Source organism: Salvelinus alpinus, chromosome 4 (assembly GCF_045679555.1).
Source record: "Salvelinus alpinus chromosome 4, SLU_Salpinus.1, whole genome shotgun sequence".
In the NCBI taxonomy this organism is placed as follows: Eukaryota; Metazoa; Chordata; class Actinopteri; order Salmoniformes; family Salmonidae; genus Salvelinus; species Salvelinus alpinus.
This window is the reverse complement of record NC_092089.1, coordinates 35,348,889-35,376,809: the sequence shown is the minus strand read 5'-3', so window position 1 is coordinate 35,376,809 and position 27,921 is coordinate 35,348,889. Positions and strand designations below refer to the sequence as shown.

The 27,921-nt window shown below is 44.7% G+C and overlaps 1 protein-coding gene across 4 annotated transcripts in view; it reads right to left on the bottom strand.

Moving 5' to 3' along the window:
* Positions 1-61: 61 nt before the first annotated feature.
* Positions 62-27,921, bottom strand: part of LOC139573413 (rho guanine nucleotide exchange factor 1-like) — a 46,027-nt gene continuing 18,167 nt past the window's right edge. Inside the window, exons 5-30 of one of the 4 annotated variants that reach the window (XM_071396823.1) lie at positions 25,323-25,365; positions 25,091-25,196; positions 24,688-24,828; positions 20,167-20,196; positions 16,142-16,250; positions 15,920-16,010; positions 15,555-15,587; positions 14,248-14,457; positions 13,998-14,139; positions 12,894-12,905; positions 11,986-12,138; positions 10,646-10,842; positions 10,349-10,495; positions 9,376-9,455; positions 8,962-9,202; positions 8,787-8,887; positions 8,624-8,698; positions 8,430-8,505; positions 8,115-8,282; positions 7,471-7,558; positions 7,175-7,291; positions 6,838-6,899; positions 5,485-5,625; positions 5,129-5,385; positions 4,661-4,764; positions 62-4,393 (exon numbers count right to left, since the gene is read on the bottom strand). In XM_071396823.1, the coding sequence (XP_071252924.1) occupies positions 4,693-4,764; positions 5,129-5,385; positions 5,485-5,625; positions 6,838-6,899; positions 7,175-7,291; positions 7,471-7,558; positions 8,115-8,282; positions 8,430-8,505; positions 8,624-8,698; positions 8,787-8,887; positions 8,962-9,202; positions 9,376-9,455; positions 10,349-10,495; positions 10,646-10,842; positions 11,986-12,138; positions 12,894-12,905; positions 13,998-14,139; positions 14,248-14,457; positions 15,555-15,587; positions 15,920-16,010; positions 16,142-16,250; positions 20,167-20,196; positions 24,688-24,828; positions 25,091-25,196; positions 25,323-25,365 (2,892 nt within the window). In that variant the 3' untranslated portion in view covers positions 62-4,393; positions 4,661-4,692. The remainder of the gene's footprint in view (positions 4,394-4,660; positions 4,765-5,128; positions 5,386-5,484; positions 5,626-6,837; positions 6,900-7,174; positions 7,292-7,470; positions 7,559-8,114; positions 8,283-8,429; positions 8,506-8,623; positions 8,699-8,786; positions 8,888-8,961; positions 9,203-9,375; positions 9,456-10,348; positions 10,496-10,645; positions 10,843-11,985; positions 12,139-12,893; positions 12,906-13,997; positions 14,140-14,247; positions 14,458-15,554; positions 15,588-15,919; positions 16,011-16,141; positions 16,251-20,166; positions 20,197-24,687; positions 24,829-25,090; positions 25,197-25,322; positions 25,366-27,921) is intronic. The other 3 variants (XM_071396824.1, XM_071396825.1, XM_071396826.1) reach the window with 3 other exon arrangements.

Sequence of the window (27,921 nt, the reverse complement as noted above, 5' to 3'; positions counted from 1 at the left end):
GATGTATGCTTGAGTGACTGCAGTGTTCTAGAACTCAAAACAGTAAAAGACCCCAAAAATGTTGGTTTTTCTTCCCCATTTATTAAAAAACAGAAAATTACAATAAAAAAAACGTACCTCATTTCTTCTGAAGTATACAATTAAAAACTCTTACGCAATGAAATCAAAGCCAAAATACACAGTATAGATCTTGCATATTCATTTTTGTTTTTTTTAGATATACATGTGGCGGATCCATGTGCGACAGACCAGACCCTATTCTATACAAAGCGCTGGCTAGCTGGAGCAAACATGGCGCTGGTCAAACCTTGTAGTCGCTGAGGGAACACACACAATACACTTTGTAACATACATACCCCTGAGATAGCATAGTTACAGGGGACACTGCAGGATTTACACAGCCACCCTACAGTCAATCCGCCACAACCACCTATCTGAAACCTTGGATTACCTAGAATTAAGGCCAGGGGGGTTTCCAGACCATGTGACCTGACTAGGAAAACCTCCTGGCCCAACCTAGAATGCATGTTGCATTAGAGATTGCAAGAAAGGCATTTCACTGTACTTGTGACATTAAAACTTGAAACTGGAGACTTGATGTTGGTCACCCAACTCTTTCTACGTTCATTTCATGGTTCTACCTTAACAGCCAAACATCTCCCTAACCAACCGTGTTTGTTTACTAGAGAGCCCTTTGGGAAAAAATAAGCTTGAACATCAGAACAAGGCACCCTTCTCTATAAATACATTTTATACATATAAAACTAGACCACTATGTATTTGTAAATAGGATACATGAGGGGAAGCAAAGGGAAGAAAGAGAGAGAGAAAGAGAGAGGATTGTAAGCACACGTTTGCCAGGTAGTCTTGAGACTACAGTGGCGGTGGAGGTATTAACCTAAGCTGGTATAACAGGATTTAACCTGCTCATTACTGTGCTTCAATGGTGAAAAAGCCCAAGTTAGAGATAATCTCTTTAACCTCATCTTGTTGCCATCTAGTATTGTATAATACAAGTGAGCTGTCTCACATATGGGGTCTCTGAGAAAACAAAAGCTATCCAAGTCTCTTCCTCTCATTGTTGCCAATTGCATAGTACATAATTACTAAAGTTCCTCTCAACAAAACATCACCAACAAAAACAAAACCTCCCGTTGAAGCAAATGAAATAAAATACACCGCAACGTACACTGAAATTGTGAGATAAGAAAAGGTGATGAGAGTAGTAAGGAAGTAAGGACTACATTTCTACGACTTCTAGAAGGAAGACAGGATGAAGGAGAGATGGAGACTATTATTGTGGACTTGGTGATGGAGAGGGGAAGACGAGAAAATAAAGGGGTGAAGGTGAAAGAAAAAAAGGCAATGAAGTTTCAACACAACCTGTAACTCCGCCCTCTGCTTCTTAGAGTAACTATCAATAACATTTGCATAATTACATATTTGGGGGAGGGTGTAAGGGAGCGGTTGCTATGGCCACAACGAGAATGCATAATTCAAAAGTGATCGTGAAAGATAACTGTCATTACAGCACTGGTGAGTGACGACTAGTCGCGCCTGCAATTCCCCCATCCAAACTCCCCAGACCCGTTTCTCTTCATTCCAGAAGTGGTCTATAGAAACAGTAGCATAATCCAGTAATGATGGGTCTTATCTCAGTACCCTTCTGTATCTTACTGTACCGTCATCCCATGCTGTCCCTAAACGTGGTCCAGTCAATATCAAAGTGACGCTTGGTGAGTCATGTCTATAACAATACAGTGCAGCCCTGCTCACACATGGTAGTAATGAAGAGAGGATTTTAATAGCAGTGTGATTGTGAAGTGTCCAGTTAAATCTTGTTCATTAGTCTGGGGCAGCGGCATGGATGGATGTATCACAATACAGTCTTCATACAAGTTTAGATATCATTATCTCCCTCTACACAGGCCCTCTACGTTTCTACCCACTGTGTTGCTTTCTCTACATGTGACGCTGGAGTTTGGATGGAAGAGAAGCAGAGAGCCAAGGCTGCTGTAGGCATCACTCTCCAATCAGCATAAAGTGACTTTCTTCTATAGTAATAAGCAGTGGGACAATATAAACAGCTCATATGAGGATCTACAGGTACATGGGTGTCTCTTTGGTCCTGTTTCCCAGTCAACAGTTCAATGCAACTACTCTAAATCATCAAAATAATAACATTAATTACAATCAACTCCTGAAGAAAAATACACACAAAAATGGTATTGCTACCATAAAATGTATCATACAGCATATAATACTGTGTGTCTCCCTCCTTTCTTTACGGAGAAGCTACTAGCCCTATAGTCAGGAAGTCGACTCCAGTCACATCACACCCGTGATGACCGTGCTCCTGTGTGACCATTGTTACTGCACTGGGCTCCCACGCAATGTGAGTATCAGTGTGTGTATAGGTCTGACTGACTGTGTCTATAACCGATTCTTAATTTTATTATAGATTTTTTTTTTTACTCCTTTTTCTCCCCAATTCCGTGGTATCCAATTGGTAGTTACAGTCTTGTCTCATCGCTGCAACACCCGTACGGATTTGGGAGAGGCCGAAGGTTGAGAGCCGTGCATCCCCCGAAACACAACCTAACCAAGACGCACTGCTTCTTGACACAATTTCCACCTAACCCGATAGCCAGCCGCACCAACGTGTCGGAGGAAACACCGTACACCTGGCGACCGTGTCAGTGTGCACTGCGCCCGGCCCGCCACAGGAGTCGCTGGTGCGCGATGGGACAAGAGCATCCCTGTCGGCCAAACCCTCCCATAACCTGGACGACGCTGGGCCAATTGTGCGCTGCCCCATGGGTTTCCCGGTCACGGCCGGCTGTGACAGAGCCTGGACTCGAACCTAGAATCTCTAGTAGCACAGCTAGCACTGTGATGCAGTGCCTTAGACCACTGCACCACTCGGGAGGCCCCTATAACCGATTCCACAGCACATTGAACACTGAACTTCAAGTCTTCTCTCTACATCTACCTCCATCACCATCTAATACGCTGCTAATCAAGTTGGTCTTCCAAGGAAAAACCCTTCTGCCTCCCCTCCTCCCTTACTCCTCTCTCTTCCTTGCTGTATCCCTCCATCTATAATCTACATCCTACTTCAGTCATAAAAATGGTCCTCCTCTCCTTACATCTCTGTCCATCCCACTATCGCCCGGCCCAGCACAGTAGCAGGGTCCAAAGGAGAGGCAGCTGAAGTCAAAAGCCGTACACACACCGTCTATATCCCTAACAACATGATCAATTCCAATACTACTGGATGAATGTTTGGGCCATAATTACAGTTCTAACAGAACTAATTACAGTAACTCCAGAAGGCCATTTTGCTTCTACAACACTGTAACACACAAACACACACATGCAGATCTTCTCAACAATTGGGGTAAAATGTAAAAATGTATGCATGCATGACTAAGTCGCTTAGGATAAAAGCATCTGCTAAATGGCATATATTATATAATATAATAATAATAGTAATAAATATTAGCAAATTCAATGTTGGGAATTCAGTGTGGGTGGTCACTTGAATTGGATTATACTAACTTAAAAGTGCATCTCTGCTGTACTTTGGCATGTACTGGATATAGAGGCCTACTAAATGTTCAGTAAAATGTCTAGGTTTGGAAAGTTTCCCAAAAATCCCAGGTATTTCAGAAAACCTCAGTTGAACGACTCCCAGAATTCCTCCTTATTCCCTCCTGAATCTTCCTACCAGGATTTGGGGAAAACCTGTGAATTTTGGTTACCAGAATTTCACAACTCTGAGCATGTTCCTGTCTGGTTCTACAGCTCTACATCGCCCTCTATAGGGCTGACACTAGTATCTCTCGCTACATGCATACATGGGGGTTTATTATACAGTCCAAACCCCTACAGTTGGCAATGATAGATATATTTATTGAACATGCACTGGGGGAAGTATCTGTTGTGTGTGTGTGTGTGTGTGTGTGTGTGTGTGTGTGTGTGTGTGTGTGTGTGTGTGTGTGTGTGTGTGTGTGTGTGTGTGTTGCAGAAGCTCACAATCAATAAGCCCAGGCAGCATCTCTCTCACAGCAAACTACTGCTCCAATCTTTGGCACCTGTTTGCAAAACTCCCATCTCTCACATGCTCACGCACTTGTACATACGAGCATGTTCACAAACACGCACAAACACACACACCTCCCACATTGCATTACTGAACTACTTTGCGTAAAGCCGTGCTCCTCCGCCTTGCAAGAGCCTCACGGTTGACTGCGACCCCCTGGAAATGTTTAACAAGGGCTCAGGCATGGCAGTGGAGCACAGAGAGTGTTTAGTAAATAGGAAATTCCAGGACGCATTCATCAATCCTCCAAAAGCAACTCGAGCACTCCAATCCAGCACTTACAGTGATCTGAGGAAGACCAAGAGATGACAAGGTTAAAGAAAAGAGTTGGTGAGATTAGAGAAGACAACATATCCTTGACACAATTCTAGTATTAATACCCATGGCATTGCAGAGCCTGAGGTAGAAGTTGACCTTAACCACAGACCTTAAATCAGATTACTCTAACCCCAACCCTTAACTAGAGGGATAATAAAAGATCTGACCCTGTATCAGTGGTAAAGGAAAACTCCTCCCACAAGACATCAGTATAAAGGGTTGAATATGAAGGTTCACCTGGTGTCCTGAAGGTGGCGCTGTGTGTCTCACTAGAAGTTGCCCCCCTCCAGGGAGAACTTAGACAGGGCCTGCTGCAGCCGGTGGTGCTCCTCCTCAACACTCTGATGGAGCAAGATCAACAATTAAATGCTGAATCACACACACACTTCACCCCTCCGTTTCCGCCATCCCTTCCTTTCATAATCTTCTTTCCCTTTTGTGGGTGCTCTTGTGACATCACACAGCTAGCTGCAGACAAAGGCCATTGTCCCAGAACTCCAATTTCACATAGCCATTTCAGTGACAATAGCAGCAGAGCAGCACAAGCCCTGGTGAAGTGATTTTCTCTATCTTTCTCTTCTATGCTGCTGTTTGTCCCCATCTGTCCTCCTTGGCTCACTCCTTTTATGCTTCAGTCATCCTTTGCAACTCCGTTACTCAATCCTCTACAACTCTCTTTCTGCCACCCTTCCCTCGTTCTCTCACCTGCAGTCTCTTCAGCTGTACCTCGAGACTCTGCAGTTTCCGGCGCACCTCCTCCATCCTCTCCTGGGACAGAACCAGAGGAGCACTGATCCCTCCCTCCTCATCTATCTTCATCCCTCCACCCTCTCCTCCTCCCTCCTCCTCCCCTTGCAGTCCTTGGTCCTGGCTCCCTGGCCCCTCCCTTCCATTCTGCTCATCAGGCTGTGAGTCATCTGATAGGCTGATGCTGCCAACCAATAGTCTCTTGAGGGACATGACTGTGGGAGGAGACAGGAAGAGTTGATGTATGACATGACAGTAAGAGGAACATCAGTGAAAATGGTAACCGCTTGGAACAATCAAATAAACCCACAAACCTTCGTTTAACGCGCTATTGGCCACTTTCACCTGATCGCTGTTGCCAATCAAGTCGAAGCCTTTGTCCGAGAGGTAATAAATCAGAGAATGACGAGAGTCCACAGACTTCATCTCATCAGTCAGGCTGTTCTTATCTCGTTCTAGACACAGGAACAGTCTTGGTAGTAACGCAGTAACAGTAAAGACACAGGAACAGTCTTGGCAGTAACAGTAAAGACACAGGAACAGTCTTGGCAGTAACAGTAAAGACACAGGAACAGTCTTGGCAGTAACAGTAAAGACACAGGAACAGTCTTGGCAGTAACAGTAAAGACACAGGAACAGTCTTGGCAGTAACAGTAAAGACACAGTAACAGTCTTGGCAGTAACAGTAAAGACACAGTAACAGTCTTGGTAGTAATGCAGTAACAGTAAAAACACAGGAACAGTCTTGGTAGTAATGCAGTAACAGTAAAAACACAGGAACAGTCTTGGTAGTAATGCAGTAACAGTAAAGACACAGTAACAGTCTTGGTAGTAATGCAGTAACAGTAAAAACACAGGAACAGTCTTGGTAGTAATGCAGTAACAGTAAAAACACAGGAACAGTCTTGGTAGTAATGCAGTAACAGTAAACACACAGTAACAGTCTTGGTAGTAATGCAGTAACAGTAAAAACACAGCAACAGTCTTGGTAGTAATGCAGTAACAGTAAACACACAGGAACAGTCTTGGTAGTAATGCAGTAACAGTAAAAACACAGTAACAGTCTTGGTAGTAATGCAGTAACAGTAAAAACACAGGAACAGTCTTGGTAGTAATGCAGTAACAGTAAAAACACAGGAACAGTCTTGGTAGTAATGCAGTAACAGTAAAAACACAGTAACAGTCTTGGTAGTAATGCAGTAACAGTAAAAACACAGGAACAGTCTTGGTAGTAATGCAGTAACAGTAAAGACACAGTAACAGTCTTGGTAGTAATGCAGTAACAGTAAAAACACAGGAACAGTCTTGGTAGTAATGCAGTAACAGTAAAAACACAGGAACAGTCTTGGTAGTAATGCAGTAACAGTAAACACACAGTAACAGTCTTGGTAGTAATGCAGTAACAGTAAAAACACAGCAACAGTCTTGGTAGTAATGCAGTAACAGTAAACACACAGGAACAGTCTTGGTAGTAATGCAGTAACAGTAAAAACACAGTAACAGTCTTGGTAGTAATGCAGTAACAGTAACAACACAGGAACAGTCTTGGTAGTAATGCAGTAACAGTAAAAACTAAATAAACATCAGTAATAACACCATTAACAATGACATTATCAACATCTAGAAGTTCAATGGCTTGAAAGAGGTGCTTTGTTGTCTGTTCTCACCAATGCTGTTTTTCAACAAGACTCCTCCATTTTCAGTGGGGCTGAGAGGGGGTTGAGGAAACCTGAAAGAAAGAGAAAGCGAGAAAGAAATGTGATCGGCGGCAGGTAGGCTAGCGGTTAAGAGCGCTGGGCCAGTAACTGAAAGGTCGCTGGGTTGAATCCTCACGCCGACTACGTGAAAAATCTGTCGATGTACCCTGAGCAAGGCGCTTAACCCTAATTGCTCCTTTAAGTCACTCTGGATAAGAGCGTCTGCTAAATGACTAAAATGTGAAATGTGATCAGTGCTCAGAGGACTGGCTTATAACAGTGCACACTCAGAGCTGTGTTGACTCACGTGGTGGGGCTGTATGGGTTTCCTCCTCCAGTTAAGATGCTGTTTCCTCTCTTCAGGTCAGATGGAGGTCCTGTCTTCTTAAGCTCATCTACTGCCATCTTGATCACATCTGTCCAGCTTCACACAACAAAGCCACATCATCACTACACTTGGTGCTTCGTCGTTATCTTCATATCTTCCACCTCTCCTCCTCCCTCCCCATAAACATCTCTCCTCTCCCACACTCACTTCTCCCTCTCCCCTCGCAATCCCCTTCTCTCCTCTCCCCTTCCCAAACCCTTCTCTCCCACACTCACTTCCTCCTCTCCCCGACAGATTGAGCCACCAGTTCGTAGATCTGAGCCCCGCTGTCCCAGGTGAAGATCACGTAGAAGGCCTTACGGTCTGACAGAGGGACAGAAGAGAGGGGGATTGAGCTGACATATTCCTGCAAGGTGTTTGTGTGTGTGTGTGTGTGTGTGTGTGTGTGTGTGTGTGTGTGTGTGTGTGTGTGTGTGTGTGTGTGTGTGTAGCTCCATGTTGATGGTGTTGTGTTTTCTTGAATACCAAATATGGCAGGTGTTGTTGTTGTGGGGGGAGGCCGGAGACAGATGCTCTTTTTGGAAGTGGGTTGCTCTTTTGACTCTTACATGGATCAAACCCTGTGCTGTCAAGTTTCTGAAATACCAGCCTCTTGAGTCATGCCTGAACAGCCTTTGGCCGTGTACATAGGCTGACAGTGCATGGCCATCAGATTGCAGGACTGCATAGGGATAAAGGCAAAGCAGCTAGCAAGGTACTGCTCTTTGCTCTTTGTCATGGACAGCCTAGTTGTATGGAGAAGGTGCTTTGACACTACGTGTGTCCATGTATTTGTGAACCTTTGAAATGTTTGAATCGTTCGGGACTGTAATGTGATTTGTGCATTCAAATGAAGTATTTAAAGATGTGCGTGTCTCACCTGTGGCCACCTCTCGGAGGAAGGCAGAGTCTAGTTTGATGATAGGGCTGAGCATCTGCTTGCCCTCCTGAACAGCAATGTTACTCTTACTCTGACACTTCAACACCATCTTATCATCCTGCTTCTGTAACAGCACCAACAGATCCCCCAGCAACACACACTGCACTTCTGAGAGGGGGACAGGAACAGGGAGGAGAGGAGGAGGAGAGTGGGGCAGGAAGTGAACAGCAGAAGAACAACAGCTTGGGTTTGTGTAAAATGAAATCAGACATGATACATTAAAACAAACTAATGTTTGTAGAGTTGATAGTGCACCTAATGTTTTCTCCTTGGTCACTCTCCAGGTCAGAGGCCCCTCATAGATCATCCTTCTCTGGGCCAGGTCAAGGTACTGAGAGAGAAGAGAACAATAGAGACTGATAAAGAATGAGAGAACATGACAACTGTAGAAAGGATAGCATGAAGAGCACTGGACCACACTACAAGAAGCCCTCACTATTGTCAGTCACCTTGTACTCCAGATACAGCTCGTTACTGGGTTTGAGTCCTGAGGTGTCCAGCCTGCGCTGGTAGTCTTTCAGGGTCTGGAGGGAGAGAGAGAAATCATTTATACTTTACCTCAGACACTTGTTATTGTTGTAGTAGTAGTTGTAATAGTAGTGTGTGTCTCACCAGCAGGTTCTCCATCTGTTTGACCTCCTCGTTGACGTGGTTGAGGATCTTCCTACAGCACTCTGCACTCTGCTGAATACTCTCCTTCTCCAAGGTGTCCTCTACGGGAATACACACAACACGTCACAACACACACACTCTCTCTGAATGAGAACAGGGAAGGACATACACAGACCTGTGCACTTGGCAATGTTTTCCAGCAGTAGGGGGTATTTGGTGAGCCTCTGCATCTCAGTGGGGATGATGTCCTTCAGCTGCAGCCTACGACACTGAGGCCTACTCTCTGCCTCCAGTATGAAGGAGTTGAAACGAGGGTCTTTCTTCTGTCTCATCTTCAGCTGTTCCAGGGCCCACGTCTGGTGACTACAGAACCTAGACGTCAGCTTCTGAAACCACTCACCCTCCGTCCCTCCAAACTAGACAGAGAAAGTGAGAGAGGGAGCATTAAAAGCTTTCTTCAGGGATCCATTTCCCTAAGTATCCACTTCATATAAGGGATGAGGGTGTTAGGCTGAGATGGGGTGAGGGGCAGAGAGAGAGGGCAGTGAGGGGCACAGACAGGGGTGATGGAAGGTGACCTGTTCCTTACCCTGTTGAGTAACGTGGTTCCGATGGCCTTGACGATGAAATTGTGCTGACGCAGCTTCTTCAGGTGCTCATAGAAAGCATCTGCACAGAAACACACAGGGAGCACAGCGGTTGGACTGGGGTAGACTTATGGTTGGGTTATTATGATCAGACTGAGGTCAATTTACAGTTGGGTTAAAGTTACACTAGGGTTTATTTACTAGTGACGAGGGAAAAATATCAAAACATTTAAATATCAGGATATCATTTTGGAAGATATGCCGGTATCATTTTGACTGTATCGCAATATTATTTGTGCGGTAGTTGCACCAAAGTTCCAGTATTTTCCCATCATAGCGTGTTCTCCATCTTCTTTTTAAATAAGGAGACAATTTCTTTTCAGCACTTTTATTTCCATGATTATTTCCAAAACTTGTTTTCTCATGGCTCTCTCTTGTCCTTCTGCAGCAGACATATGGTGAGCAATACCAATGTTCCAAACACCGCAATGTTTGGAACATGGAATTGCAATACAATTACAGAATCGAACCGCAATACATAAAGAATTGTGAGAATTGCAATACATATCATATCAGAACCCAAGTATCATGGTAACATCGTATCGTGAGGTCTTGCCTGCAATTTACAGTGGTCAGACTGACTTCAGCCAGTATCAGAACTGTAGAAGTGCTGTTGTCGGGTAACGGTCACAGCCATGCAGTGGCAGTCATGTAGTCATACTGTGTAAGCGTGGTTGTATGTCAGGGGTTTGGCGGTCGTACTGTAGCGGGGGTTACGGTCGTCCAGTGGCAGTACATTGGTCATGTGGTTGTACTGTAGCGGGGGTTACGGTCGTCCAGTGGCAGTACATTGGTCATGTGGTTGTACTGTAGCGGGGGTTACGGTCGTCCAGTGGCAGTACATTGGTCATGTGGTTGTACTGTAGCGGGGGTTATGGTGATACTACGGTTAAGCAGCGGTGGGACTGTACTCACAGTGCATGTCTATGATCTCATCCAGGCTGGGGAAGATGGTGGCCAGCTCTGTGGCGGTCATGAGTTCCTCTCTCTCCAGAGGCTTCCAGAACACTGTCTGCAGAACACTCAGCATGCGCACGTGGGCGTGCTCCGTCGCAAACAACTCTGAGAGAGAGAGAGATTACTCTAGTGCCAATTTATTCACAATATTTTGCGTCAGATGAGCAGCAGCTCAATCTTACACCGCAATTAGTTTCTTTCCTCCTTCGTTGGCTGGATTCCTCCATCCCCCACCCCTCCCCCGTCTCTCCTCACCGTTGATGACCTCCTGCCGCTTGGTCTCCTTCTTGCTAAGGTCTTTGAGGGTGTCTGGGGGGGTGTGTTCTCTCCAGTTGGGCGGGTCCTGCTCCAGCTCCAGGAGGCGAGGGTCCTGTTCCTCCTGCTGGGGGGTGGGGCCAGAGAGGGAAAGACCTGGGAGCACACCCTCGGGGAGTAACACCCCTTCATCAACACTGATGGAAGAGAGGACGACGACAGAGGAGGAGGAGAGGGGCAGGTATAAGGGTATGGGGATAAAGGGTATGGGCGATAATATGAAAAGAATCTAACGCAAAGCTAGAAAACCTGCTTGGGTTGAGAAGCATTTGGATTGGGACAGTACGCTATTGGCAGGTTCAAAGTCTACATAATCCACACACAGCACTAACATTACACATAGTTACAGTTGATACTGTAGCCCTGACTCTAAGAAAATAACTCTGGCTCTGACCCTCCTCCTCCAGTCAAGCTGTGTCACAGCATGGATCTCTTCCTGTCTTAATGAAGCTGCTGGGGACACAGTGGAAGAAGCTTCCATTCACTCTCACTCAGCCTTTCTGTCTTATAGTCAGACATCAGACAGTCAGTAAAGCAAAGTTAGGTGGTCAGTAATGTCAGTGAGTCTATCAGCCTTTCCATCAGTTACTATAGTCAGTCAGCCTGTCCATCAGTTACTATAGTCAGTCAGTCAGCCTGTCCATCAGTTACTATAGTCAGTCAGTCAGCCTGTCCATCAGTTACTATAGTCAGTCAGTCCATCCATCAGTTACTATAATCAGTCAGCCTGTCCATTAGTTACTATAGTCAGTCAGTCAGCCTGTCCATCAGTTACTATAGTCAGTCAGCCTGTCCATCAGTTACTATAGTCAGTCAGTCAGCCTGTCCATCAGTTACTATAGTCAGTCAGTTTGCCTGTCCATCAGTTACTATAGTGAGTCAGTGTCTGCCTGTATATCATTTAGTATAGTCTCTCAGTTTGCCTGTCCATCAGTTACTATAGTGAGTCAGTGTCTGCCTGTATATCATTTAGTATAGTCTCTCAGTTTGCCTGTCCATCAGTTACTATAGTGAGTCAGTGTCTGCCTGTATATCATTTAGTATAGTCTCTCAGTTTGCCTGTCCATCAGTTACTATAGTGAGTCAGTGTCTGCCTGTATATCATTTAGTATAGTCTCTCAGTTTGCCTGTCCATCAGTTACTATAGTGAGTCAGTGTCTGCCTGTATATCATTTAGTATAGTCTCTCAGTTTGCCTGTCCATCAGTGACTATGTCCGTCTGTGGCTGTGCTCCTCTCTCGACCCCCATGAGAGAAAGGGGGGTAGGGGGTCTGCCTTACGAGGGGTGGGGAGAGGTCGGGGAGGAGTGTGCTGCCGTGGCGGCGGCTTGCAGGTCCACGTCGCTACGGGAACGCGACTGTTTGGCCCGGGAGGAGCCACGGCGACGGAAGGAATGTCTGTCCACACGAGCACTCTCACTGCGTCCCACACGCCTGGGGAGGGAGGGAGGGAGGAGGAGAGTACATCGAGGGAAGGGAGAGAGGAGAGCGAGAAGAGAGCCAGTGGGTGGGAAAATACAAGGATGGTAGTATAAGGAGGAAGGCAGGGGAGGAGAGGAAGTAGAGAGACAGACGGAGTGAGGAGTACAGGAACCACAAGGAAATGGTCCAAAAGACCAAACCAAAGAGTACAGAGTGGAACAACGAAGACAGGGGAGATATTAGGATCAAGTGGATCCAAGCAGGAGAACCATTACAGAGGAAGTCAATGTGATGTCAAAGGAATGTAGAGGATCAAAGGAAAAGCACACAAGAGATGTGACAGAGAATGGATGGTTAGACTCAGGAGCATAGAGACACTCCACACAGTCCTGGGTTACTGCTTAATGACTAGCCCTATTAGAAACACATTGGAAGCCCATCTACCTCAACACTATTAGTTAAGAAAGCGGTCCCTAGTAACATCTCAGTGTGTCTGTGTAGGCCTTTCAATTACGCCTTTCAATTACGCAGTGTTAAATGGCAATCAATTGGGCTTATCAACCCTTCAATCACACACACACACACACAAAGACTATTATTCTCTAACATCACAGCCCACTCACGTCACTTCAAGGTACAGGATAAACAATACTTAGCCATGCAGTGAGTGTGTGTGTGTGTGTGTAGTAACGCAGGATGGACTGTGTGTTATCAATATGAGGCCCAGTGTGTGTCCGTATCCCTGTCGCAGAGAAGTAGAAACCCACCTTGTCTTGCGTCTGTAAAAACACGGGACAGCACAGTTACATAACCACCACAACCACTCAACAGTAACACACCCCCTTTCTACAAACCTCCAACTCCCCCCATCAACCGCTGCAGCACACGGACGAAAGCTAACAGCACTGAACGCACTGTAAAACCACAGAAAGCAAAGCACGCCCACAAACACAAGACGTCTGCTGTCCTGAACATGGTACCACATGAAGCCCTGTGAAGACTGGACAACAGAACATAGCGGAACCCTATAGAACCACACACACTGATGCCTTATGCAAGCAACAGACATGAAAGCGAACCAGACCTCACTGCTTGAATTACAGTAGGACTGGGATAAAGCCAACAACAGACAAATCTAAAGCACAGTATAAGCCAACTTAATGAACTTAAGCATGTAGAGATACAATGCTGTACAAATCAAATATAGCACAATGAATGCCCAAATCAGACAGGCGCACAACCACAGACAACATAACAACAACGATATACCAGCTTTCCCCAGCTCTGGTACTTGAGTCTAGCCTGCAGACACACAGACAAGATGACACACTACAGTACAATGTTAACTATTATACACTTAACTTGCTCTGAATAACTGAGCAGAGTCAGCATCGCACAAACAAGGAGACAGCAGTGGTGCTTTGGAAGAGGAGCAAACACAAACATGAAAAATGGACACACACAGAGTGAAAGAAAGTGGAGAACAGGTAAACAAAAGAAAGAAATTTGGGGTAGAGGAGAAGGGAGGAGGAGGGGAAGACCAGGTCCCTGTAACCCCAGTAAGGGTCCATCTCCAAATGCTGGGTAGGTCTTAGTGATGTTTGCTACATGGAGTTGCTCTGGCAGGGCAGGGCTAAGGTGTGGTAGGTAGGCTAGGCAGCACAGTACACAGCAGGGACGGACGGAGACACTGAGGGAGTTTTACCACGCTTCCTCAGCCTTAGCATAGCCACTGACCCCTAACCTTTTTAAAATGTTTGACTGTATGTTCAACTCTACCTAATGGTGTTGGGTCTATGTTGGTCTTTGGTTTTATACATCTCATCTACTCCATTTTTTTTTACCTCTCTCTTCCTCTATTTCTTCCTCACCTGTCTTTGTCCACGTTTTCCTCCAGGGGGGGTTCATTGGGTGAGGGGAGCTCCCATATAGCCAGCCCCCCTGCCATCCCCGCGGGGGACAGCTCGCCCCCCTCCGCCACCAAATGGGGGTCCGAACGGCTGCTGAACAGACCTGGGAGAGGAGCAAAGGAAACACACATTTCAGATTCACCTCACTGAACACACCCTAAGTTAGGTTGGGTGTTGCTATGCTACCATGTATCCGTCCAATCAGCCTTACCTATCTCGCTGTGGGAGAAGTCTGGGCTGGAGGTCACACTGATGTGAACTACTGGGCCCTCACTGACCTCCAAACCCTGATGGGGGGAGGATCCTGTGGAAACAGACTTCCTGTTTAATGCTGGAGGAGCAGCATCAGGGGCGGAAGAGCCTCGAGAGGGGGGGAAGACGCTGGAAACCTTACGCTCCTGATTCACCTTCTCTTTATCCACTGAGAGAGAGAGAGAAGAGAAATAGATGGTAAAAGGGATGACATTGAGGAGGGGGGAAAAAAAGAGTCAAAATAGTCAGAGGCATTTCCATGAGAGACTATGAGAGAAACAGACAGACACAGACAGACAGGATGAGTATAGGGTAATCAGTGGATCTGTGGTGAGAGGGGAGGGTTAATCATTCTCAGGGTGTGTGTGTGTGTGTGAGAGAGAGAGAGAGAGAGCTGGGCGAGATGGACAAAAATCCATGTTGTGATAAATTGACCAATTGTTTCGATAATGATAAATCAGCAATAAATCATGTTTGGGGTAGGTGCTAGAGCTGGGGTAGGTGCTAGAGCTGGGCGAGATGGACGATAATGTGATGAATGTAACTATTTTGCTCGATAACAATACATAGCCTACAACAATAAAACGAAACGTTGTAAAGGGACAGTTAGGCTACTTTACATTAGCGGGAGGGCTTTTGACCATTTAGTTCCAGTGCCAAGGAAGTCAACAGAGATGGCAGTGGGAACTCAAAACACTAAGCTAGTGATATTGTTGCTATATAGACAAGTAGGCTATTTGATTCATCTATCAGTAAATGTAGGCTAACATCCTACAACAACTTTCCAGCGCTAGGCCTAGGCTACTTAAAGTACAACAAGAGCTCACAGTTTTACCAATTTCACGTCAGATTCTGATGGTTATCCGCGTTTCTCCAAACATCAAATTTCAAAGTTGCACCAAACGTCACATTTCTGCAGGAATCAACTTAACGCATAGGCTATTACCGTTGACCAAATAACACTTTTAGAACAATCTACAGGAACATTGTATAGCAAAATCACAGATGTTTGTTTTTTCGTCCCAGCTGTAGCGTGTGTGGTCAGTCCATCTATCAAAACACCAGTGATTACAGATCATGCCATATAATCTACACCTAGACGCAAAACAGCAAGTCAACAAATCAAAAACTCGGCATTCCCCTCAGATCCCCTTCCGGGTTTGATTTGGTACATGCAAACATGCATTGGGGTTGATTAGTAAGGACTAAACCATTCTAGAGATAAAGGGGTGGGGAAGAGGAGATGAAAGAGCCAGACGGTGGTACCTTCAGCCTCCACTTTAGGAAGTTTGACCTCAGCTGAAAGAAGAACACAGGGCAAGACAACGGGTTCTTTTTAATTCTACAAAGACTTTGGCTTATACAGGCACTACGGTCATTCTGGTAGACCCACTTTTAGATGGCGAACGATAATCAAACACCTGACATAGCTTATACTATATGTCATCCATTCTGTTTCTCTGTACCTTCAGTATGCAGTATGTATTTAGTAGTGCATACAGTATGTATTTAGTAGTGTATACAGTATGTATTGTATTGTTTTTTAACGATGTAGGGAAGACAAACTAATTTCCCCTTGGGTATTGATAAAGTACAATCTCATCTCATATTATGATACTACAGGTACGTACTGCTGCCAGCAATCCAGCCACCGGCGGCGCTGAGGATGTTGGGAAAACCCCCCTTCGGTTTAGATTTAGTGGACTCCTCACTCTTCTTATTCTGAGATGGAGGAAGAGAGACAAAGAGAGAGCGCATTATGACAGGAACAGTCTAATAATAGTGGATGGTGGTGTGGTATGGACTGTGGACCGTGGAGTCCAGCTAGCTGCCAACCAGACAGACAGACTCACCTTCCCAAGGGGTCTCCTGAAGAACCCTCTGGACTTCTTACTGTCAGCTACTCTGGACTTCACTCCTAGGTGCTTCATGTAGAAGGCCACTGCTGCAAAGATCGACGAACTGGAGGACGAGAGAGAGGGAGAGCGAGATCTCTGTAAAGTTAGTGGTGATGAAAGTATGAAAGTACATACTGTATAAATGCATATATATTGGCATTGCAATAGAAACAGTAATGATACACTATTATAGAGGATGCTAAAGCATGAGCTGTAAATAAAAAGAATAGGTGTGAAAAAGACGGAGAGTAGGGGTGGGGTTGAGATGAGAAAAGGGGTGGGGTTGAGATGAGAAAAGGGGTGGGGTTGAGATGAGAAAGGCTGGGGTTGAGATGAGAAAAGGGGTGGGGTTGAGATGAAAGGCTGGGGTTGAGATGAGAAAAGGGGTGGGGTTGAGATGAAAGGCTGGGGTGATGCTGGGTGGAGAGTTAGAAGTTTACCAGAGAGGAAAGGAGGAGTAGAAAGAGGAGCTTGAGAGGGAAAATGCAAGAGCTTTTCAAACTGAGGCCATAAGACCATAAACCAAGTCAGTCTACATCAGCTACAGAATGCCATTTATGGCAAAGTAATGCAACTATAGGACTGCAGTCTGCGCAACGTACAATAACAGTCCTGCAGTCTGCACAACGTACAATAACAGTCCTGCAGTCTGCACAACGTACAATAACAGTACTGCAGTCTACACAACGTACAATAACAGTACTGCAGTCTGCACAACGTACAATAACAGTACTGAAGTCTGCACAACGTACAACAACAGTACTGAAGTCTGCACAACGTACAACAACAGTACTGAAGTCTGCACAACGTACAACAACAGTACTGAAGTCTGCACAACGTACAATAACAGTACTGAAGTCTGCACAACGTACAATAACAGTACTGAAGTCTGCACAACGTACAATAACAGTACTGAAGTCTGCACAACGTACAATAACAGTACTGAAGTCTGCACAACGTACAATAACAGTACTGAAGTCTGCGCAACGTACAACTACAGTACTGAAGTCTGCGCAACGTACAACTACAGTACTGAAGTCTGCGCAACGTACAACTACAGTACTGAAGTCTGCACAACGTACAACAACAGTACTGAAGTCTGCACAACGTACAATAACAGTACTGAAGTCTGCGCAACGTACAATAACAGTACTGAAGTCTGCGCAACGTACAATAACAGTACTGAAGTCTGCGCAACGTACAACTACAGTACTGAAGTCTGCGCAACGTACAATAACAGTACTGAAGTCTGCGCAACGTACAACTACAGTACTGAAGTCTGCGCAACGTACAATAACAGTCCTGAAGTCTGCGCAACGTACAACAACAGTACTGAAGTCTGCGCAACGTACAACTACAGTACTGAAGTCTGCGCAACGTACAATAACAGTCCTGAAGTCTGCGCAACGTACAATAACAGTACTGAAGTCTGCGCAACGTACAACTACAGTACTGAAGTCTGCGCAACGTACAACAACAGTACTGAAGTCTGCGCAACGTACAACAACAGTACTGAAGTCTGCGCAACGTACAACAACAGTACTGAAGTCTGCGCAACGTACAATAACAGTACTGAAGTCTGCGCAACGTACAATAACAGTACTGAAGTCTGCGCAACGTACAATAACAGTACTGAAGTCTGCGCAACGTACAATAACAGTACTGAAGTCTGCGCAACGTACAATAACAGCACTGAAGTCTGCACAACGTACAACTACAGTACTGAAGTCTGCACAACGTACAATAACAGTACTGAAGTCTGCACAACGTACAATAACAGCACTGAAGTCTGCACAACGTACAACTACAATACTGAAGTCTGCACAACGTACAACTACAGTACTGAAGTCTGCACAACGTACAACTACAGTACTGAAGTCTGCACAACGTACAACTACAGTACTGAAGTCTGCACAACGTACAATAAGAGTACTGAAGTCTGCACAACGTAGAAGACTGCAGTCTGCACAACGTAGAGGACTGCAGTCTGCACAACGTACAGTACTGAAGTCTGCACAACGTAGAGGACTGCAGTCTGCACAACGTACAGTACTGAAGTCTGCACAACGTACAGTACTGAATTCTGCACAACGTACAATAACAGTACTGAAGTCTGCGCAACGTACAACAACAGTACTGAAGTCTGCGCAACGTACAATAACAGTACTGAAGTCTGCGCAACGTACAATAACAGTACTGAAGTCTGCGCAACGTACAATAACAGTACTGAAGTCTGCGCAACGTACAATAACAGTACTGAAGTCTGCGCAACGTACAATAACAGCACTGAAGTCTGCACAACGTACAACTACAGTACTGAAGTCTGCACAACGTACAATAACAGTACTGAAGTCTGCACAACGTACAATAACAGCACTGAAGTCTGCACAACGTACAACTACAATACTGAAGTCTGCACAACGTACAACTACAGTACTGAAGTCTGCACAACGTACAACTACAGTACTGAAGTCTGCACAACGTACAACTACAGTACTGAAGTCTGCACAACGTACAATAAGAGTACTGAAGTCTGCACAACGTAGAAGACTGCAGTCTGCACAACGTAGAGGACTGCAGTCTGCACAACGTACAGTACTGAAGTCTGCACAACGTACAGTACTGAATTCTGCACAACGTACAATAACAGTACTGAAGTCTGCACAACGTACAATAACAGTACTGAAGTCTGCACAACGTACAACTACAGTACTGAAGTCTGCACAACGTACAACTACAGTACTGAAGTCTGCACAACGTACAACTACAGTACTGAAGTCTGCACAACGTACAACTACAGTACTGAAGTCTGCACAACGTACAATAACAGTACTGAAGTCTACACAACGTACAGTACTGAAGTCTGCACAACGTACAATAACAGTAATGAAGTCTGCACAACGTAGAGGACTGCAGTCTGCACAACGTAGAGGACTGCAGTCTGCACAACGTAGAGGACTGCAGTCTGCACAACGTACAATAACAGTACTGAAGTCTGCACAACGTACAACTACAGTACTGAAGTCTGCACAACGTACAATAACAGTACTGAAGTCTACACAACGTACATTAACAGTACTGAAGTCTACACAACGTACATTAACAGTACTGAAGTCTACACAACGTACATTAACAGTACTGAAGTCTGCACAACGTACAACTACAGTACTGAAGTCTGCACAACGTACAACTACAGTACTGAAGTCTGCACAACGTACAACAACAGTACTGAAGTCTGCACAACGTACAATAACAGTACTGAAGTCTGCGCAACGTACAATAACAGTACTGAAGTCTGCGCAACGTACAATAACAGTACTGAAGTCTGCGCAACGTACAATAACAGTACTGAAGTCTGCGCAACGTACAATAACAGTACTGAAGTCTGCGCAACGTACAATAACAGTACTGAAGTCTGCGCAACGTACAATAACAGTACTGAAGTCTGCGCAACGTACAATAACAGTACTGAAGTCTGCGCAACGTACAATAACAGTACTGAAGTCTGCGCAACGTACAATAACAGTACTGAAGTCTGCGCAACGTACAATAACAGTACTGAAGTCTGCGCAACGTACAATAACAGTACTGAAGTCTGCACAACGTACAATAACAGTACTGAAGTCTGCACAACGTACAATAACAGTACTGAAGTCTGCACAACGTAGAGGACTGCAGTCTGCACAACGTAGAGGACTGCAGTCTGCACAACGTAGAGGACTGCAGTCTGCACAACGTACAATAACAGTACTGAAGTCTGCACAACGTACAATAACAGTACTGAAGTCTGCACAATGTACAACTATAGAGCAAAACAAACTAATTGAGGAGGAAGGTAAAATAAATATAAGGCATGTATCTATGGACTTTAAAACATCAATGAATCTAAGCAGGGAGCTGGACAAAGCATGTCTAGCATGCATTCACACATTGACAGAAGTGGTTCAGATACACACAGCACCGTGAAACACAGAACTCACCATTTCTCCTCGTCTGCGACGATGGAGGGACTGAAAGAGAGGAGATGAATAGATATTAAAGAGATGGAGAGAGAAAGATAAGTGCAGACATTGCCAAGTTTGTAGACTTACCGCCGCTGTCGATTGAGTGGCATTTTCCAACGCTCTTTCTCGACCGATTCTTAACTCTGTTTTGGGACGGTGGAATCTGAAGTGACTAAGCTTCTCCTGATCCAACTCAAATCTGACTGCAGTGATATTGTGTTCAGAGCAGAGGCTACTGAACATATTCTGATCTTTCCAACAAAAAAAGGGACAAAATAAAACAAGGTCTAAAACAATGAGAGATGCATTAAAAACTGCACCCAAAACAATGCACAAGAAACTATTGACAATTGTTTTTAAACTAAAACACTGCAAAAATCTAATCTGTACAAATCTATCCAATCTGCTTTTCTGCACAAGGCAAGGTATCAGCTGTCTAACTATCTGCAAAAGATAAGTGTGAAGTCAAGGCACAGCTGCTCTCTGGGAGTTGTCTGCAGGGTGGGCGGGAAAATCTAACAATGCTCCAGGACAGCGGAAATGACTATTTAACTGTGTTTTAGTCTGATGCAACAAGCAGGCAAGAATATGGAAATTAGATCCTACTGTTTTTCTTTTCTATTAACATAAAGGGAGGGGTTTCCCCGGGATTCCTCAAGCCAATCAGGATGCCCCATCCCTCCATTCCACTGACTGACCAATAGGAGACAGAGGTGGTGAGGTCACCATGTTGTGGCGGAGAGAGGGGGAGAGACGGGGGAGCGGCTGAACGAGGGCGAGTGTGGGATTGCGAAGGAGAGCAGAGGATTGTGTAAGTGAATCTAAATGGGCAGAATAAATGAATAACTCTTTTGTAGTTAGGAGACAGAGAGAGTTGATTGTGAGTCAGTAAATTCATGATGTGTTTGACACTGCCCGCTGACAAGCTTTTCATACTTCCTCCACTGACAATACAGTAGTACAGAAAGAGGTCATCTTAAAATGGGAGATTTTAATATTAATTATGAAGACAAGTCTTGTAGGAAAACCCTCAAACGGATCACTAATACCTTTGACAGCTAGTTAAAGGGCCAACCAGGGTGACTTGTTGCTCTAAAGCACAGATTGATTTGGTGTTCAGTAATAAACCAGAGAGAGTGACTAAATCATTCAATATGGTTACTGGGCTATCTGATCATAATCTGACACTTATAGCCAGAAAGCTTTCTAAGAGCAGGTTTAACCTGTCTACTGTTAGAAAGCCGGATCAACTAAGAATACCTAAGAGTGAATTAAACTATTTTGAAAACGCAATTAAGGGAATTAACTGGACTGATCTCTTGTCCTATACAGACGTGGAAGCTGATTGTCAGGTTTTCCTATCCACAATCCAGACTACAATAAATGGTTTCCTAAAGAAAATCAAATCCAAACCTGGCCAAAAGAGCACTCTTCCTTGGCTAAATGGAGAAATCTGGAAATTGATGAAAGAACGAGATTATGCTCTAAAAATAGTCCGAAGATCCAAATTAGAGCATGACAGACGTAGGTTTACCATGTTGAGAAATAAGGTGATGAAAGAAATCAGACAGGCCAAGGCAAACTTTTTTATTAACATAATTGGTGAAGCAAAGGGAAATTCTAAATTGATCTGGGAGAATCTAAAAAAGTTAACAGGGAAAGACCATAGCAACACTGCAAAAAGACTAGAAATCATGGTGAATAACAATCTAACACAGGATGCAGTCGAAATAGCAATAGCCTTCAATTACTACTTTATTGACTCTGTCAGGGTACTGACACAGAACCCCTCCACTGGTTTCTTGGGCTCAGTGCTAGTAAATGACACTCAACCTGTCTTCATCATAAGGGAGGTTTCTGAGTCAAAGGTGAGCAAGGTGATTAGCTCACTAAAAAACTCTAAAGCCAAAGATGTGTTTGGGCTGGACTCTACCTTTCTTAAAATCTACGAAGAGTCACTCATTGACCCCATTACTAAGGTCACCAACACATCTATTGGTCTCTGGGTGTTTCCAAGAGTATGGAAGTCGGCCATAATAACGTCCATCTTTAAATCGGGCGACCCTGCTGACGTGAGTAACTACAGGCCCATTATTATACTACCTGTGGTGTCAAAGGTTGTTGGAAAGTGTGTAGCAGAACAACTGATTGCCAACCTCAACAACAGCCCCTTCACATTACACTCCATGCAGTTTGGCTTCAGACGAAACACTCCACAGAAACGGCCAACTGCTTTCTTCTGGAAAATGTGAAGTCCAAGATGGACAAAGGGGGCGTTGTTGGGGCTGTGTTTCTGGACCTAAGGAAGGCTTTTGATACTGTTAACCATGAGATTCTCATTTCAAAATTGCCCAAGTTCAACTTTTCCCCCGATGCCTTGAGATGGATGAAATCATACCTTGAAGGCAGAACTCAGTGTGTCGGAGTGAGCAATGAGCTGTTGCCCACTCTTAGCTATGATGTGGATGTTCCCCAAGGGTCAATACTGGGGCCCCTCCTGTTCAGCCTGTACATTAATGATCTGCCTTCTGTCTGTACTGGGTCTGAAGTTCAAATGTATGCAGATGATACAGTGATATATGTGCATGCAAAGAGCAAACAACAAGCTGCACAAGAACTCACTACTGTAATGGTCCAGGTTACAAAGTGGCTCAGTGACTCGTGTTTGCATCTCAATGTGAAAAAAACTGTTTGCATGTTCTTCACAAAGAGGGCAACATATGCTACTGAGCCAGATGTCTATGTGTCAGGGGAGAAGCTCCAGGTGGTATCTGATTTTAAGTACCTTGGCATCATACTTGATTCCAACCTCTCTTTTAAAAAGCATGTAAAAAAGGTAATTCAGATAACCAAATTCAACCGAGCTAATTTCCGATTTATACGAAATTGTTTGACTACAGAGGTAGCAAAACTGTACTTCAAATCTATGATACTCCCCCACTTAACATACTGCTTGACTAGTTGGGCCCAAGCTTGCTGTACAACATTAAAACCTATTCAGTCTGTCTACAAACAGGCTCTCAAAGTGCTTGATAGGAAGCCCAATAGCCATCATCACTGTTACATCCTCAGAAAGCATGAGCTCCTGAGTTGGGGAAATCTTGTGCAATACACCAACGCATGTCTTGTATTCAAGATCCTAAATGGCCTGGCTCCCCCTCCACTCAGTATTTTTGTTAAACAGAAAACCCAAACATATGGCAGCAGATCCACAAGGTCTGTCATGAGAGGTGACTGTATAGCACCTTTAGTAAATCCGCTTTCTCTGTGAGAGCTTCCCATGTCTGGAGTACACTGCCATCAGACACACATAACTGCACCACATATCACACTTTTACAAAATGCATGAAGACATGGGTAAAGGTCAATCAGATTTGTGAACATAATCCCTAGCTGTGTATTGCCGCTTTCCATGTTGTCTGTTGTCTGTAGCTTGTGAGGTGTGGAAACACTTTGTTGCTTTTAGGAATTTTGTCTTACTGCTTTTTGTTCTATGTTGCTCTGTCTGTATGCTATGTCTTGCTTGTCCTATGTTGCTCTGTCTGTATGCTATGTCTTGCTTGTCCTATGTTGCTCTGTCTGTATGCTATGTCTTGCTTGTCCTATGTTGCTCTGCGTGTGCTCACTGCTCAATGATTGTCTATATTGTAATTGTTTTAATAACCTGCCCAGGGACTGCGGTTGAAAATTAGCCGGCTGGCTAAAACCGGTACTTTCACTGAAACGTTGATTAATGTGCACAGTCCCTGTAAAAAAAAATCAAAAATACAAATAAAACTAGTATCCAGAGAAAAGGGACTTATGCAATGGGCATATCCCCTTTCCCTTTGTTGGTCTCTCTCTTAGTCACTCTTTCATCCTCTCTCTTCACACTGCAGGTTAAAGAGCTTGTCTCCTGCTCTCCTCCTCACTTGTTCCAGTGTTAATTCATTGTGTCTGGCCACTGGGTCTGAGGTAGATGAACGGACTACACTGCACTGCCCCTACTCTCTCCCCCCCCCCCTCTTCATCCTCCCCCTCCCCCCAGTTGGCCACATGCCAGGGGAGAGCCTTCCTGCCAACGTGGCACTGCTGAGTCTATCCTTCTCCCTCTGCTTCCTCTCCTCCTTCTCCCTTTCACCCTCTCTGTTCCAATCACTGTTGTCCCTCTTTCTTTTCTCCCCAAATCACTCTCTCTCCTCCATGTCTTTAATCATCCATCTATCCCCCTAGTGGTCCCTGTGTGTTGAACTGGTTGTGTCAATGTGTGTATTTCTGCACCATATTCTAGAAATGTCCGCTGAGGGACTGGAACTGTGATGTCTAGAGGCCCGTGATGTCATGATGATACTACACAGCATTTAATTGAATTCAAATTAAACTTGCCCCCAAACGAAGCCATGGGAGGTTTAACTTAGCTAATTAGACTGTACCTTTATCTATAAAGTTACATAAAAGCTATACGTTATGTAGTACTGCATTATGACAGTCAATAATCCCCCCCAGCCGTCTACTCACTGGATCTCAGACATTTTGTCCAGCAGGGTCTCTGCCACGGCCTTCTCCTTCATCTCCATGGGGATACGATCGGTGGGGTAGTGAGACTCCACCTCCAGCAGCTCTGCCGCGTTAGGGGTCATACCCATCATCCTCTTCTGCCTGAGAGGGAGGCACAACAGGAAGTATCCCTTTAAGTATTTACATCTCACACTGTATAACTGTCATCAGTCTGACATTATCGCTGAGGGCTAGTTGGTACACACGTATGTATGGGGATCAACAAGAGAGTTTGTGTTTAGGGCAGAGACTATTTTAACCCAATGTTATCACTGATGAGTCAATAGGTGCTGTTTCACTGGTTCCATAGATATGGCTGATTTTGACGAGGTCACTGCTGGTTCTATGGATGTGGGTGTGTCACCTAAAGTCTTCCAGCTGTCGCAGCACCTCTGGGGCCTGAGCCAACTGGACATCCTGGACAAACTTCTTCTGCTGCTCCTCACTGAGCAGGTCTGGTCTGGTACGGTCTGAGACAGAGAGATTACATAAACACCATGCTTTATCCAGATAATGCTGAGTAGACCAGTGGTGGATTAGCAGTGTGACGGCTACATTATCTACAATGATAAGAGAACGATCGTAGGAGGGCTTACCCAACTCAAACGATACATTGTGAGGTATTTGCACTCTGAGAATCTGTGTGGGTTGAAGAGGAGGAGAGAACATTTTAAATTTGACATAATGATAATATGCATCACACTGACTTCTACAACAACATTTATATGTTCTCCTCTGTTCCTCTGGTGATGTAGAGGTTAATCTAGGACCTGCAGTGCCTAGCTCCACTCCTACTCCCCAGATGCTCTCATTTGTTGACTTCTGTAACCATAAAAGCCTTGGTTTCATGCATGTTAACATTAGAAGCCTACTCCCTAAGTTTGCTGTATTCATTGCTTTAGCACATTCTGCCAACCCGGATGTCTTAGCCGTGTCTGAATCCTGGCTTAGGAAAACCACCAAAAACCCTGAAATTTCCATCCCTAACTATAACATTGTCCGCCAAGATAGAACTGCTGAAGGGGGCGGTGTTGCAATCTACTGCAGAGATAGCCTGCAGAGTTCTGTCTTACTATCCAGGTCTGTACCAAAACAATTCCAGCTTCTACTTCTAAAAATTCACCTTTCCAGAAACAAGTCTCTCACCGTTGCCGCTTGCTATAGACCACCCTCTGCCCTCAACTGTGCCCTGGACACCATATGTGAATTGATTGCCTCCCATCTATCTTCTGAGCTCGTGCTGTTAGGTGACCTAAACTGGGACATGCTTAACACCCCGGCAATCCGTCTTTGAAAGCCAAGTTAACAAACAGATTACCGACCATTTCGAATCTCACCGTACCTTCTCCGCTATGCAATCTGGTTTCAGAGCTGGTCATGGGTGCACCTCAGCCACACTCAAGGTCCTAAATGATATCATAGCCGCTATCGATAATAGACATTACTGTCCAGCTGTATTCATCGACCTGGCTAAGGCTTTCGACTGTCAATCACAAGATTCTTATTGGTTGACTCAACAGCCTTGGTTTCTCAAATGATTGCCTCGGTAGGTTCACCAACTACTTCTCCGATAGAGTTCAGTATGTCAAATCGGAAGGCCTGTTGTCCGGACCTCTGGCAGTCTCTATGGGTGTGCCACAGGGTTCAGTTCTGGGCTGACTCTCTTCTCTCTATACATCAATGTCGCTCTCGCTGCTGGTGATTCTTTGATTCACCTCTACGCAGACGACACCATTCTGTATACCTCTAGTTCTTCGTTGGACACTGTGTTAACTAACCTCTGGATGAGCTTCAATGCCATACAACTCTCCTTCTGTGGCCTCCAACTGCTCTTAAATGCAAGTAAAACTAAATGCATGCTCTTCAACCGGTCGCTGCCCACACCTGCCCACCCGTCCAGCATCACTACTCTGGACGGTTCTGACTTAGAATATGTGGACAACTACAAATACCTAGGTATCTGGTTAGACTGTAAACTCTCCTTCCAGACTCACATTAAACATCTCCAATCCAAAATAAAATCTAGAATCGGCTTCCTATTTCGCAACAAAGCATCCTTCACTCATGCTTTCAAACATACCCTCGTAAAACTGACCATCCTACCGATCCTCGACTTCGGCGATGTCATTTACAAAATAGGCTCCAACACTCTATTCAACAAATTGTATGCAGTCTATCACAGTGCCATCCGTTTTTTCACGAAAGCCACATATACTACCCACCACTGCGACCTGTATGATCTCGTTGGCTAGCCCTCGCTTCATACTCGTCGCCAAACCCACTGGCTCCAGGTCATCTACAAGTCTCTGCTAGGTAAAGCCCCACCTTATCTCAGCTCACTGGTCACCATAGCAGCACCCACCCGTAGCACGCGCTCCAGCAGGTATATCTCTCTGGTCACCCCCAAAAACTGCCAATGACTGGAACGAACTGCAAAAATCTCTGAAGCTAGAGACTCTTACCTCCCTCACTAGCTTTAAGCACCAGCTGTCAGAGCAGCTCACAGATCACTGCACCTGTACATAGCTCATCTGTAAATAGCCCATCCAATCTTCCTCATCCCCATATTGTATTTATCTTGCTCCTTTGCACCCCAATATCTCAACTTGCACATTCATCTTCTGCACATCCTATCATTCCAGTGTTTAACTGCTATATTGTAATTACTTTGCCACCATAGTCTATTTATTGCCTTACCTCTCTTATCCTACCTCATTTGCCCATGCTGTATATAGATTTTTCTACTGTATTATTGATTGTATGTTTGTTTACTCCATGTGTAACTCTGTGTTGTTGTATGTGTCGAACTGCTTTGCTTTATTTTGGCCAGGTCGCAGTTGCAAATGAGAACTTGTTCTCAACTAGCCTACCTGGTTAAATAAAGGTGAAATAAATAAAATAAATAAAGTATAGAAATCTCAAACAATGCAGTACACCACAGTCACCACCAGATGTCACTTGAATACCAATAAAACAAAATGCAGGCAAGAGGAAAATTTGAAAACAAAAGTACAATTTCTACTCCATGAGTCTCTCTCTACCTCTGAATGTTCCAATGAACTTTCACTAAACGTATCCTTTTAGAATAGAGAGGGAGTGTAAAACAGAAATAGAGCAATAGAAAAAGCAATTCTTCCCAAAGGTCATTCCCACGACCTGAACAGGAAGTAGTTTGTCAGCGTGAGAAAGTGTGAC